Genomic DNA, 17992 nt, shown 5'->3' on the forward strand with positions numbered 1-17992 from the left:
AATTTTTGGCCCAATCAAATTTATAATACCCCCAACACAAAGTGTTGTAGGGTACAAAAAGTACAAAATTTAGACAAAAGCGGATACGCCTCTGCTTTCTACAAGGTAAATTATTTTCATAACAGTTTTAACAATTCCAATATCCAATTTATAGAAAACACCTTCTCCCAAAAGATAATTCTAATAATAAATGTCAAAGTGTTAACTCTATCTGTTCACGTAAAACGAAATTAGGCATTTTTAGTACTTTTAGTACACTTTTAGCTCTAATTAAAAAAAAACTTGATATATGCTATCCTCATTCCAAATCTCTATTAATTTATTGGCTATCCCTTCACCAAATACACATACCAGTTTTCAAATCAAATACAAATATCATATATCAACCGCAGTGAACAAAAAGTGATTCTAATACCAACTTTTCAATGTTCAACTCTACTCTTTCCCCCAATACCAAATATAATACTATTTAGTATTTTTCATACTATTTTATTATGTACTTCCAAAACCACCTCTTTATTTCAACCCCATCCACCAGTCGTGCAGTGACTCCAATACCAACATTTCAAGATTCCAGCTTCACAATCTTACCCAACCCTACTTCCCAAACTTATTTTTTATTCAAAATGTAAAGATTTTAGCTGAACCCGTTCACACAATAACAAATGTTACATATTTTATTGTTTTACTTTTAGTAAACTTATAGTTCCAAAAACCCAGCCTTATCTCACCCCTTCACAGCACTTCATCTGTTTCACCTGGGCGTTCGTTCAATTATTTATCACAAACTGAAATATTTTCATGTTTCGAAATGAATGCAGTGTTCCCTAAAATAGTTGTAGCGCTCGCAATTAATCACACAGGTAGTAATACATAAATATAAGCCTTAATATTGACGTCACCTTTTATATGATGTTTGCAGATACAAAATCGATTCACTCATTCCAGAGAATATCAATTACTAACTCAATGCAACCTTTATTATATATAGATGTATTTTATTGTAAATAAAAAGGCTTAATAATAATTACAAATATTAAGAAGAAAAAAAAAAATACCCCCAGTACTATCACCATATCCGACAAGATTCTTCGGGTGGACTCATCTTCGATTTAGGCGAACAATTAAAGGCCAACGAAAATTCCCCATATTTTGACCAGTTCTGTTGCACCCTCTTGTCGTGCATGTCATGCGCCAAATCTGAGGTGGTATTCAAGCCCAATGCTGCAATTTTATATATATCAGCGCAGAGAAATTGCACAGAGTTAACAAAGAAATATTGTTCTTTGGTGAGGCGGAGAAAAGGAAAAGCAATCTCATCTTTAGAATCGGCCATTATTGTTTGATAGTAGTTAAAGGCCACTCGCAGACCTGAGACATCGGCTATGTTTTCCGAAGCAATATCTGAACGGGCACTGTGCGAATAGCATTTTAGATGGGGTGTAAAATGATGGGCCACCTTAGATCCAAGATAATCGTAATTACTCTCATGATCATAGATAATGTGAAATAAGTCGTAGGCGTGGATAATTTCATGGGCCATGATGAAGCCCAGCAGGGAATATTGATGAAGTTGATGGAGGCGAGTATCATAGAGTGGCAACTGCAGATAGCCATGTGGCACTAATATGGCATTTTCAAATATTTTCACTGGCGATGAGGAGCTTAACGAGGCGGTGTCCAAGTGATAGACTTTATCCGCAATAGCTGTGGGCTTTGCTTCTAAGTTGCGGTAATGCAGCTCATTCATAAATCTCAAAACATTCAAATGGGTCTGAACAAAATCACTGCTATTTACGTTTAATTTTTCATAGAACTTTTCAACAAATTCCTCGCTACAATTACGTGGTAGGTTACCAATTTTCAACTGCATATGGTGCAGTTCTTTTAGAATGAAATTTTGTTCTTGTGTATTTAATTTTAAATGGTTATCCTTGACCAGGGATTCAAAGGACTTCTTAAGATTATCGAACATTCGACCCAGAATTTTTTCCACTTCCAAACGTTTGCTTTTGAAAAATTGTTCTTCGTATAGGTAATTCATAAAAACGGGCATATAGCTTCGTATATATTTCACACAATTCCTTTGCCGGCCATAGGGTAAATTATCATTTATATAATACATAAATTTCAGCATTATATAATAGGCAATGGTCTCGTTGGAATAGCCCTCCAGCAACTCCTTAAGGTTGGAGAAAAATTTCGGAGTTATAGCAAATGTTTGTATTGTTAAATTGCTCAAATCCTCCGGCTTGGTGGTGGTAGTGGTGTTCAAAACAATTTGGGAATATTTCATCCAATCAATTTCGGGTATGCTCTCTTGCAGCTCTTCCAGATGCATTTGTTGGAAATTATCAGCATAGTTTCTGCTCTCAGTTTCATTGACAAACACAATTTTCGACAAATTACTGAGAGTCGTTTCGAATTCAATTATCTCCTTTGTCAGACTATGACTTGCATTGTGATCCATTCCGAAATTTATGAAAATATTCTCAACATCGTCGGGCTCCAGCACAGAAGAGCCCTCATAATGTTGGGAAATTTCCAAAAAGTATTGAGAACTATTACGTGGATTGACATTTACATTTTGGGTTAGAAATATGCCATTCAAGCCATATCTTCTCAATACCGCCAAAACTCGCTGCCAATCAAAATTACTGGCATTTAGCCATTTCTCTTCATTGTCCAGAGTAAATATGGGCCATTCCATTTCCACTTCGCTTTCCACTGCAGCCAGAAATTGATTCAACACCAATTGCTCCACATTTTCACAACCTTCATATAACTGCTTGGCTTTTTGATACACTCCAGTTTTCCATTTCATATCATTTCCCCCGGCCATTAGCTCCTTAAATTGTTGATTCACCTTATAATCCATATAGCCCGGCATATCAATATATTCCGCTTTACCACCATCATAATTCCGATACCAATTTCCACAGGCATATTCATAGAAATTTTCACATGGATCCACCGATTCATTCAGATTTGCCTTGATTAATTTCTCATAGAATTTATTCACATTTATGGCGGAACCCGTAGCAAAATCCACCTCCAAAAGTTTAATTAAAAACACTATTAAAATCCAATGACAAACCATATTTTTGTGTTCTTTTTTTCTGTGTCCAGAAGATGATACTCCCAATGCTGTACTAATCTGAAAATAGTTCTGTAAGAGAAATCTACTTCATTTCATCTTCATGGGCTGTGGATTTTATGTTCGCTCGTTATTAATCTTTTTTTTCATTTTGAGTTTATCAAAATTCTCTTTGTTGTTGTTATTGTGTTTGTCTGTTTCGTGTTTGTTTTAATTTGTATTTACTACAAATGTCCATTGTTGTTATTATTGTACTTTCATTTCATTATTATCATCAGCACATTTATAGTTCTTCTTCCGTATCTCAAAAAATTGAAATTGAAACAAAGATCTATCTGCTCGAGCAGGCTGGCAGTGAAACTATGGCACAAATCAATGTTGACCCTTGTAAAACGCATAAACAAATGATAATTCAAACAAATATGAAACAGAAATACAGTGGGGTATGGTCATAAGAAACAAAGGTCATAAAGCTTATATTACACTGTGCAAAATAACAATTTAAAAAGTATCAGTCGGTTTTGCCGACAGATGTATACCCACAGCCAATGTTCGATTATTTAAACATATTTTTGACTACTGTTTTGTTTATTCAAATTGGCAAATATGGTACATTTCTTTTTGGACCTAAATAAATATGATATAAATATTGCGACTTGTCGGGTTTGGAGTATATTGGTTACTTCCTTCACTTTATGTATATATCAAAATATTTAGAGCTTTTAAAGAAAGATTTAGTTAACTTTAAGAAAAAAAACGCTTTAAAATTGTGTAAGCGTCATTATGAGGGTTGTGAGCGTCATTATTTTTTACGTTTGATTTCTAGTATTTTTTACAACTTTTCATATTTTCATGAATAAAGGAATAAAGGAATAATACATCCCTAAGATTGGCTTAATTCCTTTTTATACCCTACACCACATAGTGGTAAGGGTATTATGTCTTTGTGCATTTGTTTGTAACATGGAAAAGGAAACGAGATAGACCCATAGTTACTTTTGAGAACCTTCATAGAATCACATTCTGAGTCGATTTATGCATGTCAGTCCGTCTGTCCGTCCGTCCGTCTGTCCATGTATTCTTGTGAACAAAATGCAGGTCGCATTTATTATCCGATTGAGATGAAATTTTACAAATAATATTTTTTTGGCCCAAGGACGAACCCTATTGAAATTGGTGAGAATCGGATCAAATTTAGATATAGCTCCCATATATATCTTCATCCGATTTTGGGTTAAATGTGCACCAAATGTCCACTATCAGTCCAAATTACCTGAATTTTAGCACACCCTACCGAGTTCGGCCTAGAAGCAAGTATATCAAATCGGTTCAGATATAGCTATAGCTCCCATATATATCTTTCATCCGATTTGATCTTTAAGTCCCTCACATTCGTACTATGCACTCCACAACCGTGATATTTGGTACCAGGTATTAGATGAAGCATGGAAATAGCTGTTTTAAATTTTTATCGAAATCGGTTCAGATTTGGATATAGCTCCCATACATATCTTCATCCGATTTCGGGTCAATTGACCACCAAATGGCCAATATCAACCCAAATTGCCCGAATTTTGGCACATGTGACCGAGATCAGCCTTAAAGCAAATACAACAAATTTGGAGAAAATCGGTTCAGAAACAGCTATAGCTACCATATATATGTTTTATCCGATTTGGTGTTTAAGCCTCTCACATTCGTAATATGCACTCCACAAGAATGATATTTGGTACCAGATATAAGATACAGCCCAGAAATAGCTGTTTGTAATTTTATCGAAATCGGTTCAGATTTGGATATAGCTCCCATATATATCTTCATCCGATTTCGGGTTAATTGTGCACCAAATGGACGATATAAGTCCAAATAGACTGAATTTGAGTACATCGGACCAAATTCAGCCTTGAAGCAAGTATATCAAATTTAGTGAAAATCGGTTCAGATATAGATATAGCAACCATATATAAGTTTCATCCGGTTTAGTGTTTTAGTCCCTTACATTCGTAATATTCACTCCACAATCTTGATATTTGGTACCAGGTATTAGATGGAGCTATTTTAAATTTTATCGAAATCGGTTCAAATTTGGATATAGCTCCCATATATATCTTCATCCGATTTCGGGTGATTGACCACCAAATGGCCGTAATAGCATCAATTTTGGCAAATCCGACCGAAACCAGCTTAGAAGCAAGTACACCAATTTTAGTAAAATTCGGTTCAGATATAGCTCCCATACATATTTTCATCCGATTTCGGGTCAATTGACCACCAAATGGCCAATATCAGCCCAAATGGCCCGAATTTTGGCACATGTGACCGAGATTAGCCTTAAAGCAAATACAACAAATACAACAAATTGGAGAAAATCGGTTCAGAAACAGCTATAGCTCCCATATATATCTTTCATCCGATTTGGTATTTAAGTCCCTCACATGCGTAATATGCACTCCACAGGAATGATATTTGGTACCAAATATCAGATAAAGCCCAAAAATAGTTGATTTTAATTTTATTAAAATCTGTTCCGATTTGGATATGCCTCCCATATATATCTTCATCCGATTTCGTGTTAAATGTGCACTAAATGGTCAATATCAGCCCAAATCACCTGAATTTTCGTACATAAGACCGAGTTCAGTCTAGAAGCTAACACGTTAAATTTGGAGAAACTCGGTTCAGAGATAGCTATAGTTCGTAAAATGCACGATAGAATTAGATAGATTTTGGTTTTGTACTAAATATCTCATAGAGCTCTGAAATGCCCTATATAAACCTTTTTACGAGAGCTTTACTAAATATGCATAGTGGTGTAGGGTATCATATAGTCGGCCCTGCCCGACTTTTGAGCTTTCCTTACTGGTTTCTTTATATAAAAAGTCCTCGCCAAAAATTCAATATGGACTCGCGTTTAGTATATCTCTTCTATAAAGGTACAACCAGATTTTAGTTATTTCGGATGCCTGGTCATATTTTCCAATCGATTTGGCTTAACTTGATACCATTCTTTATTAGGGTACCAAATAAAGATTTATTTTCTTCCAAAAATAGAAAATATGAAAAAGAATATTTTGGTCTCTGACGTCATCCGTATAAAATGATATTTTGTAGGAGAATTTTGCACAAACTCACATGAAGTACGGCTTCAACTCTAAAATGTGTTTTTAATAAAAGGTGTTTATTTAAGCCCGATAGAACTTGAAATTATAAAAACTAGTACAAAACAAGTAAGCAAAGGCTACAGTCGAGCGGGGCCGACCGTTGAATACCCTACAACACTATAATAAACGATACAGTTTATATAGGCAAGATACTCGAAAGAATTCCACAAGATATTGTGACAAATAATAAAAGAAAACCATCAGGTTTCGTTCTCTAATTTTCGAATAATAGCAACCTTAACTAATTTTCTCATTTCCAATTTATTGGTAGATGTTGCACTTAAATGGTCTTCCTAGATCTGGAACCAATATTTCCCAAAGACCTATAATCTCTCAGAAGTGGCAAAAGATTAACATTTATTATTGGTTTTTGACTGAAACGCATCTATATGAAATACAGACATTTGACTATATTCTTCAACGAAATAAGCGCTAATGAAATAGTCAGAAGTGTGTCTTTCCTGTATTTGTGAATTCTCCAAAAAGTCACTGGAATGGACATTTTCGTATTTTGACAAAAGTTGGCAAACTCCTTCACACATTGAATATTTTTGGATGGCCATCCAAAACTGCTTGACTTTTGCAATGTTCGGTAATCCCCATTCAAATGTGCGTGAGGATCGGGCGATAATTACGACCTTCTGACAATTTTGCAGTTTTTTGGTCCATTTCAACCCCTAAATATATGGCGATCATCTCCAAAAAGAGTAGGCTTCTATTCTGACCCTCATCTGATCCCCATGCCAAATTTCGTTAGGATCGGGCCATAAATGCGATCTGTATATGATATCCTGATATCCTAACTACTTAGTTTTGTTAGCTATAGAAATATTACCAAATGTTTAATTCAAAATGAAAATATGCCAAAAATATGACAAAATGGAAAAAATATGAGAAAATTTTACAAAATCAATATTTTCATCTTTAGAGAGATATTTGTATGCATTTTTTAGACGTTTTTCTTTTCCTGCCAAGAGGCCATTCTGAATTAATGAGAACTGTCGAAATCAGTTCAACCGTTCTCGACATATAAGAGATCTTTCAAGCATATCTTCTTTGATAGACATATATATCGCATATATTTGCTATATATTCGATTTTTTGGATCTTAACATCAATGTAAAGATCAGAAGTAACCTTGTCATGGCTTTGTGATTTCGCCGGGATATAAAATATTCGCGGTTTAATGAAAATTTTAAAATTTTTTTTAACAAAAAAATATGGTCTATTTTACCCGCTAAATATTATCCGATGACCACCCAAATTGGTAGGCTTCTTCCCCGCCCTAAACTCTAGCTACATGCGAAATTCCGCGTCGATTGGTCTATAATTGCGACCTGTATAGCTACTGCAAAATCCGACATTTTTTCAGTATTTGGTCCATTTCAACCCCTAAACATTTGGCGATCATCTCCAAAAGAAATAGGGTTCTATTCTGACCCTAGCCCCACCTCCATTCTAAATTTCGTGAAGATCGGGCCATAATTGCGACCTGTAGAGTGATTACAAATTAACATGGACAGACGGACAGACGGACAGACGGACAGACGGACGGACGGACATACATAGCTAGATCGACTCAGCTCGACGAGCTAGGAAGATCCATATATACTTTCCTATGTGGGAAATCAATATTTCGTGGTGTTACATAATTTTTGGCCCAATCAAACTTATAATACCCCCAACACATAGTGTTGTAGGGTATAAAAATTAAATTTTAATCAAATTCGAAAGATTAATACGTGACATTAACATTTGAAAATGATTTCGTGCATATGGGCACCGCGGCTGTTTTTGACGAAGTGCATTCTGGATGTCCAATTTTTGCCACTTTTTCGAGCACAGCTGACCGTATGTCACGAATAACACGAAGAATGCTGGCCTCCAAGGCGTCAATTGTTGCTGGTTTATCAGCATAAACCAGGGACTTCACGTAGACCCACAAGAAATAATCGAGAGGTTATTTATAAATTCTTGGCATTTGTACCTCTCATACCAATTGAACAAGTAAAATAGCTTTAAGCTGAATACCCTCCACCATTTGGAACGAATTTGCCAATTTTCGAAAAAATAAAAATTCTGTTAAAATCTTAAAAATTCTGAATGTAGCCATTGTATTAGGGTCTATACGACGACGTGAAACTGCATAAGAAGCTTTTGTCAAAAGCCATTGCAATATTCACATGCAAATCTTGAAAAAACACAACAATGAATAATGTAGCTAAAATCATCAAAATACCGAATATAGGGAGGTACTGATATATGGGGGCTATACCAAAAACGTGAACCTGCACAGACGACTTTCTGTCATAGGCTGTAGTATCCATTGTGAACTTCAAATACTAAATTTCAAACAATTCCGGTGAATAATGTAGCTAAAATCATCAAAATACTGAATATAGGAAAGTACCATTATATGGGAGCTACACCAAAACGTGAACCTGCACAGACAATACTCTGTCCTAGGCTGTAGTATCCATTACGAAATTCAAATACTAAATTTGAAATAATTCTGGTGAATAATATCGCTAAAATCAACAAAACCCCGAATATCGGTAGGTACCATTATATGAGAGCTATATGAAGACGTGGACATGCACAGACAATTTTCTGTCTTAGGCTGTAGTATCCATTACGAACTTCAAATACCAAATTTGAAGCAATTCCGGTGAATAATGTCGCTTAAATCAACAAAATACGGCAAATAGGTAACATAGGTAACATAGGCAAGAGGTACCGTTATATGGGGGCTATACCAAAACGTGGACCTACATGGCCCAATACCAAAAGTCCTGCAGACATGATATACAGTTGAGTAAAATTTTATTAACCTACTTCATTTCGTTTGGAAGCTAGAGTGATTTCCACGGGCGATCAGACGGCGACATCGATCGACATAGAATTTTATGCTGATCAAGAATATATATACTTTGTGGGGTCTAAAAAGTATATTTCGAGGTCTTACAAACAGAATGACAAACTTAATATACCCTCCATACTATGGTGGAAGGTATAAAAATATACATCGGAGCTATAGATGTATGACAACCGAGTTTAACCAAATGTCTTACTTGTTTCCAGGATAAATCCGGTTGAATGTGCCAAAAGCCAATCTATTTAGGCTGATATTGTATGGTGTGATATGTGATATGTGCAGGGGAGCAATAGCTGATCTAATTTTTTCCAAATTTGAAGTACTTGCTTTTAGGCTGAACACGGTCAGATGTGTTTTGCAGATGTCCTTGAGCCAAAAAAATGATTTCTGAAAAAATTCAATTGAACAATATAGGTGAACCTACATGAACAGGCGGGCATGTATAAATCGAGTCAGAATATGATTTATGGAGATCACAAGAATGGGCTATGGATCTATTTCGAGTCCTTCTGCATGCTACAAACAAATCCACAAAGCCATAATTCCATCCCAATTCCAACATTTCAGCAAAATACATTTACATTGTTAAGAATATTTTTAAAGTTAGTGCAATATGAAATTATGAAAACCATAATTGCCACTGCAGAACATTTTTGAATATTCTAGCTATTCAGTCTGATCCTCATCAACATTCCTTCACACCAAGATCCTGTTTAAAAATCCTTGAAATTCTTAAACTTATTAAAAACAACTTTGTAGGCCTCCATAGTTCCTGCAATCGAATTTCTATTCTGGTAAATGTACATACCAATGTGCCAAATTTCACTTAAATTAACTTTACTATGTCATCTTAAAATATATCTGTCACTCTTTTATTAACCATAAAATCTTCATTTTCTTTTCCCCCCTTTACAGACACTCGAAACAAACGATGTGAAGCCGCAGCCAACTAAACCAAGTGCTCAGGTAAATTTATGCAAATTTCAGTTAATTTGACATATAAATTAGAACCATTTCTCAGCGACCCACTAAAAAGCTCGTAGCGTAAAAAAGAACTACAAAATACACATACAGGCATGTCACAGAATGTAAAATCGTTCAAGAGTGAAAACGAAAACGGTTTTAGCTTCTCTAAAAAACGGAAAACGCAAAAATTTTGCGTTTTGATATCACTTTCAAAAAGCAGGGTGAAATTGAAATGTTTAGTGATTTTAACGTAAAAAATAAACAGAAGACACATACATTTAACAGAAAATATTGTATTAACCAAATTCTCTTAGAATGAACATGTTTTTGGAATTTATTTTATAAAAAATCTATTATTTTTCTAATCCATGATGAAAACGCAAAAAAATATGCAGAAATGAACGGCAGACTTGTATTGTTGAATTATTGCCATATGTGTTGAAGAAGAAGGTGTAGAAATGTAAAAAAGGGATTCGTCTTCGGAAGGTTTAACCATTCTAACGTGAGTTCCGTCAAAGCATCCTACAATTCCTGGAATTTCATAATTTTCAAAAAAGTACAATTTCGACTTTCTTTTTTCTTCGGAAGACATTCTTAATTTGATCCAATGTGGACAAATTTCAGCTTCAAATGCATTAATAACTCTCCACATAATTGTAGAAACTGTACTTCTCCCAAGGCTTAGCTCCACATCTCTACCTATAACTCCTTGAAATGCACCCGTAGCCAAAAACCTAAGCGTTGTTGCAAGCTGGATAATAGCCGGTATATTGGAACGTTTGAGGTGGGGAGAAATTTTTCCAAAACTGAAACAAAAGCTTCTTTATTTAGCCGATAATAAGTTATAAATCTTTCGAAATAAATTATTATTAAAATAAATTTGAAAATAACTCATTGCTGGTGGATCCTTACTCCGCATTTGAGTGAGATAAAGGATCTGATGCGTTCCTCAATGTCCGGCGACGAATTTTTTCAGTAGACCGCTGATTTATTTCTTCATCCATTACAGCAAGTATTGAAGCCCCTAGCATTTTTACTTTTGGTGTTTATATTATAAAAAACAATTTAAACTCCTTTTTTAATTGTCAATAATTTGTTTACGACTTTTTTTCATGGAGTTACCATATTTTTATTTCAAAAATGTGAAATGATTTTTTTTCCGGATTAGTCAAAACGTACGAGTGCTGAAGAAGCAAAAGCAAATCGTAACGATTTGGAAAAGGTGAAATAAATCGATTTCGTAAAACTTCTGTGACATGCCTGATAAAGTAGACTATCCTACTAGAACTGGGCTTAATAATTGCTTTAGTGGCCTCATAAAGTATTCTACGTTACTATGTTACAGCTCCAGCTGAGTATTCAACTGGACCAACTGCTGTTTGTTGGTTGGTGGTTACAAATGCCAAAGAAGCAACAACAACAACGATGACGGCCACATTACAAAACAACTTTTAGCCACTTTAGCTCTAATTGAGGGTATCCAGATCATAATTACCCCTCCTACTCTAGAGTTTTTCTTTTGTCTCTCAATTAAAAAAAAAACGAAAACAACCAGCAAGTGCTAATAAACAAATGCCGATGCTGTACTTAGTTCACCACGAACGGGTATTCGGTTGGGTTTCTTGTTTCATATTTTTTGTCTAATAGATATTGTGAGATTGAAGATAACACTATGTAACACAAAAAATAATTACGGGAAAATTTTGTAGTTAAGGAAAGTAGAGCTTATAGTAGCAAATATCGCAAAGAAACTTAAAAATAGAGAAGACAAATTCCTCCCTTTCTACCACATTTGTGGGAATTTTCAAATTGAGATTCCTTGAAATCCTTGTAATTTAGTGTCTCCGGTATTATTACAAGTTACAATTCCAGGATCATTTTGGCAGAAAATTTTAACGCTCATGCGACTGAAATGGTCTTTCTGGCTCTTTTTTTAATTATGATTAAAATCGGCCCTTAAACGAGATATTAGTACGCGTTAAAACCGTATCTGATGTATTTTTCCTCCCTTTCTACCACATTTGTGGGAATTTTCAAATTGAGATTCCTTGAAATCCTTGTAATTTAGTGTCTCCGGTATTATTACAAGTTACAATTCCAGGATCATTTTGGCAGAAAATTTTAACGCTCATGTGACTGAAATGGTCTTTCTGGCTCTTTTTTTAATTATGATTAAAATCGGCCCTTAAACGAGATATTAGTACGGGTTAAAACCGTATCTGATGTATTTTTATACAAAATACTCCTACAAAGCATCATTTTAAAAGGTTGAAATTTGAACGAAAAATTAGAAAAGATTTTCCGGTTTTTTTTTTTTTTTAACCTGATGCATATTTTTTCCTCATACATAATGGACATAGAGATTTCTGTTCTATGATGGCTTAAAGTGAAATTTAATGAAGAAAATGTTTGCCTTTGACATAATTCTTTTAAAATTATGTTTTGTGGAACAATAAAATAACCCAAATGAAGATGAAAGGATCAGTTAGAAATAGCAAGTTATGAATCGGATGTTAATTCCAAGTTTTATAAGCTACAAAGTTATTCAAAATTTTGATCCATTGTGGGGTAGGTACCAGAAGGAGTGGACCGGTATATTCCATATTCACAGCAGATCTTGTGTTAGTAGAAATAATGAGATGAATGACATATAAAGAGAACGGGATGCTTATTTCGAATTTCTTTAATCGTTTTGGTTATTAAAAAACTTTGACCTTTTGTGGGAAGGTTCCAGAAGGAATAGTTTGATAATAATTTTACGATGTACCAACTTTGGACAAAATCGGATAACCCCTTCAAGAGTTATAGTACCAGCCAAACAGACAGACGGACGGACACCGCTAGATCGACTCAAAATGTCCTGAAACGGATTTGGTACAAATCGTTATTCCGATGAGGCACGTTTTGGCCGTATCAAATGATATTATATCCTCTCTAGCCATATGACTGATGGTATACAAATGTGGAAGAGGTAGGTCCTTATCCACTTTATTTTGATTACTTTGTTACTGATGTAAATTTTTTTCCGACACATATACCGCCTATTTTTAGCTCTCTTACTTGCATAAACAACTGAGCTGCTCCCCTGACTATTGAAAAAAATGCATGTTGTCACACAATGTAATTTTTTAACCGCCTAGTTGGGAATTTTTATACCCTACCATTATAAGTTTGATTGGGCCAAAAATTATGTAACATCTCGAAATATTGGTTTCCCACATAGGAAGGTATATATAGATCTTCCTATCTCGTCGAGCTGAGTCGATCTAGCTATGTATGTCCGTCCGTCTGTCCATGTTAATTTGTAATCACTCTACAGGTCGGAATTATGGCCCGATGCTTACGAAATTGAATAGAAGCCTATTGTTTTTAGGAATGATCGTACACTATTTAGGGGTTGAAATGGACCAAAAACAGAAAAATTTCCTGATTTTACAGTTGCTCTATAGATATGCAATTATAGACCAATCGACGCGAAATTCAAGATATCGCATGTATAGTAAAATATGTATGTATATCAATGATGGGGATGTTAGTAAGAACGCTTATATCTCAAGAACGGCTGGACGGATTTTTTTAAATGTTTTTGTCATATTTTTTATCGCATACGATTTTTGGTATATTGGTATACCCTACACCACAAGGTGGTCAGGGTATTATGTCTTTGTGCATTTGTTTGTAACAGGCAAAAGGAAACGAGATAGACCCACAGTTCCTTTTGATGATCTGCATAGAATCACTTTCTGAGTTGATTTATGCATGTCAGTCCGTCTGTCCGTCCGTCCGTCCGTCCGTCTGTCCATGTATTCTTGTGAACAAAATGCAGGTCGCATTTATTATCCGATTGAGATGAAATTTTGCAAACAACATTTGTTTGGCCCAAGGACGAACCCTTTTGAAATTGGAGATAATCGGTAAAAATTTAGATATAGCTCCCATATATCTTCGTCCGATTTGCCTTTTATTGTGCACCAAACGTGTAATATCAGTCCAAATAGTATGGAATTTTGCACATACAACCAAATTAGGCCTGAAAATAAGTATGCCAAATTTTATCGAAATCGGTTCAGATATAGCTATAGCTCCCATATATATTGTTCATCCGATTTGTTATTTTTGTCCTCCGCAGCAGTAATATGCACTCTGTAACAACAATATTTGGGGAAATATATCAAATGCAGCTCAGAAATACCTTTGCTAAATTTTATCGAGATCGGTTCAGATTTGGATATAGCTCCCATATATAACTTCGTTCGATTTACCATTTATTGTGCACCAAACGTCTAATATTTGTCCAAATGGGGTGAAATTTGGCACATACGACCGAATTTAGTCTAGAAGGTAGTATGCCATATTTGGTGAAGATCGGTTCAGATATAGCTATAGCTCACATATAAACTGTTCAACCGATTTGTTATATTTGTTACCCACAGCCATAATATGCACTCCGTAACAAAGATATTCAGGGAAATATATCAAATACAGCTCAGAAATATCTTTGCCAAATTTTATCGAGATCGGTTCAGATTTGGATATAGTTCCCATATATATTTATATCCGATTTCAAATTAATTTCGCACCAAATGGGCAATACAAGTCCGAATTTAAAAGATACAAATGCTTCGGCATATTTAGTCCTTTGAATTTTAAATTATAATTATAATCATAGCGTGTATGATTGAATTCTCCCATAAAAACTTTTAATTATTTTTTTAATATTAAGTGGAGCTCAACTAAATTAGCAAAGTGGTGTAGAGTATCATAAAATCGGCCCCGCCCGACTTTAGGACTTTCTTTACTGGTTTATATATTTGTCTTACAAAATTGAATTTTGTCTTTGATAATATTTATTCACCTTGCAACACTATGTTTTGGGAGTATTATGTTCAAGTCACAATTACCGTCCGATTCTCAAAAAATTCTCTCATGGTGCAGGGAATCAAAACGTTTTTATATTACCTAGTTCATGTTGTTATTTTTCTTTGTCCAGTTATTTGTTATTCTTTTCCCCCATTTATCTTCATCACTCAAATTCAATAAACATGTACTTATACATACTCGTAAATTTTGTTAAGTATCCGTTCGGTAGTAATAAACATTATTGTCATAATGAGACCTTATTTATATTCGAACATAAACGTGAGTTCTGCGAGTCACACTTAACGTTAGTAATCAGTGGTACGTAGAAGTAGGTGCTGATGACGAGACAAAACTTACTTAAAACCCATTGACAATTTGTGCTGGTCTGTAAGTGGTGGTATTAACTTGAAATTCATTCTTATGTGTATGAGAGTGTGTTTGCGGTCTACAGCAAAAATACCCAATGAATAGAATGGCAACGAATTATAATTTTCATTATATTCATTGTTTAAATGACAAACATCGATTATGGCCATCACATAGTTTGTTGGGTTATGCACCACCAATTGCAATCGACAATTAAGTGCTCACTTCAACTATGTTTAAGTGCTTGACATAATGGCAAAGAGCAAAAAAGCAAACTATAAACGACAATTTGAATACCTTTGAGCCAAATATGCAAACGCAATACCAAGAGTACTTAATGAAAATAAAATTGACCTCAAATTGGACGCCGTTTTGACTTGTACCCAACATTGCTTTGTGCATACATTACATGGGGTAAGTGATCTTAAAGAGGGAAGGGTAAATTAGTCTTTATTATACACTGTTACACTAAATTTTCGCGTATTCGATCCGGGCGTCATGTAAATATTAAACAAGTAAATAAAAGCTATAGCCGTGCGGGGCCGACCATGCGAGACCCTACAACACTACAATATGTTAGAAGGTCCCCTTATTATGTCGTTATCTGCCTATATTTATCAATGAAATCAGCATAAAAAACCCGAAGTTCGCCTTTTGTATATTTCGGATATCGCCTTTAAGTAATATTGGCTGCAAAATCGGGAACATTTTTAATTGTTGTTCCATTTCAACCCCCAAATATATTGCGGATATCTTTGAAAAGATTAGGTCTAGCCCTTCTGAGCCTAACCCTACCCTTGCGAAAATTTTCTTGAGGATCGGACTATAATTGCAATCTGTATATAATAACCCCAACCTGTGTTGTACGGTGAAAAATATTACAAAATATACAATTCCATATTTTAAGACAAATTGAAAAAATCGCATGCGATAAAAAAATATGAAAAATTAAAAAAATGTCACCAAATACTTCAAAATCTATATTTCATTTCATTTTCATTTATTTATTTATATGTTGCGATGAAAAAACCATTAGGCCAATAAGTATCACAACTATCGAAAAACTACAAAAGTGTACTCCAAAATAAAAAAAACATCTTAAAAATATTACATAGTGTATCTTAAAGTAACATTAGAAATCATATGTAAAAAATATGGACAAAGAGGCTCCCCAGCCAATGAAAATGTATTTAAGTCTATTGCTGGTAATAAAAAAAACAAGTAAGCAAAGGCTACAGTCGAGCGGGGCCGACCGTTGAATACCCTACAACACTATAATAAACGATACAGTTTATATAGGCGAGATACTCGAAAGAATTCCACAAGATATTGTGACAAATAATAAAAGAAAACCATCAGGTTTCGTTCTCTAATTTTCGAATAGTAGCAACTTTAACTAATTTGCTCATTTCCAATTTATTGGTAGATTTTGCACGTAAATGGTTTTCCTAGATCTGGAACCAATATTTCCCAAAGACCTATAATCTCTCAGAAGTGGCAAAAGATTAACATTTATTATTGGTTTTTGACTGAAACGCATCTATATGAGATACAGCCATTTGACTATATTCTTCAACGAAATCAGCGTTAACGAAATAGTCAGAAGTGCGTCTTTCCTTTATTTGTGAATTCTCCAAAAAGTCACTGGAATGGACATTTTCGTATTTTGTCTACAAAAGTTGGCAAACTATTTCACACATTGAATATTTTTGGATGGCCATCCAAAACTGCTTGGCTTTTGCACTGCCCGGTAACCCCCATTCAAATGTGCGTGAGGATCGGGCAATAATTACGACCTGCTGACAATTTTGCAGTTTTTTTTTGGTGAATTTCAACCCCTAAATGTATGGTGATCATCTCCAAAAAGAGTAGGCTTCTATTCTGACCCTATCTGATCCCCATGCTAAATTAAGATCTGGCCATAAATGCGAACTATATATAATATCCTGATATCCTAACTACTTAGTTTTGTTAGCTGTAGAAATATTACCAAATGTTTAATTCAAAACGAAAATATGCCAAAAATGTGACAAAATTGAAAAAAATATGAGAAAATTTTACAAAATCAATATTTTCATCTTTAGAGAGATATTTTTATGCGATTTTTTAGACGTTGTTTTTTTCTGCCAAGAGGCCATTCTGAATTAATGAGAACTGTCGAAATCAGTTCAGCCGTTCTCGACATATAAGATATCTTTCAAGCATATCTTCTTTGATAAACATATATATCACACATATTTTGCTATATATCCGTTTTGTTGGATTTTAACATCAATGTAAAGATCAGAAGTAACTTTGTCATGGCTTTGTGATTTTGCCGGGATTTAAAATATTCGCGGTTTAATGAAAAATTTTGAATTTTTTTCAACACAAAAGATATGGTAGGCTTCTTCCCCGCCCTAAACTCTAGCTACATGCGAAGTTCCGCGTCGATTGGTCTATAATTGCGACCTGTATAGCTACTGCAAAATCCGACATTTTTTCAGTTTTTGGTCCATTTCAACCCCTAAACATTTGGCGATCATCTCCAAAAGAAATAGGCTTCTATTCTGACCCTAAATTTCGTAAGAATCGGGCCATAATTGCGACCTGTAGCGTGATTACAAATTAACATGGACAGACGGACAGACGGACGGACGGACATACATAGCTAGATCGACTCAGCTC

At 34.7% G+C, this 17992-nt stretch overlaps 2 protein-coding genes across 3 annotated transcripts in view; one reads left to right on the forward strand and one right to left on the reverse strand.

Moving 5' to 3' along the window:
- The window catches only part of LOC101890894 (uncharacterized), a 167661-nt gene that overhangs the window by 83559 nt on the left and 66110 nt on the right, over positions 1-17992 (forward strand). For both annotated transcript variants that reach the window (XM_059123442.1, XM_059123435.1), the window contains one exon: positions 10049-10099. The gene's annotated coding sequence lies outside the window, so the exon portion shown is untranslated. The remainder of the gene's footprint in view (positions 1-10048; positions 10100-17992) is intronic.
- Positions 1070-3100, reverse strand: LOC131800606 (phosphate-regulating neutral endopeptidase PHEX-like). Its single transcript, XM_059118034.1, has one exon. It carries the CDS (start codon positions 3098-3100, stop codon positions 1070-1072), a length of 2031 nt encoding a protein of 676 aa, XP_058974017.1.

Source organism: Musca domestica, unplaced genomic scaffold (genome assembly GCF_030504385.1).
Source record: "Musca domestica strain aabys unplaced genomic scaffold, Musca_domestica.polishedcontigs.V.1.1 1, whole genome shotgun sequence".
Taxonomy (NCBI): domain Eukaryota; kingdom Metazoa; phylum Arthropoda; class Insecta; order Diptera; family Muscidae; genus Musca; species Musca domestica.

Bases quoted from the DNA above. Each gene is read 5' to 3' on its own strand.
- LOC131800606 (XM_059118034.1), bottom strand. From the start codon at position 3,100: ATGGTTTGTCATTGGATTTTAATAGTGTTTTTAATTAAACTTTTGGAG.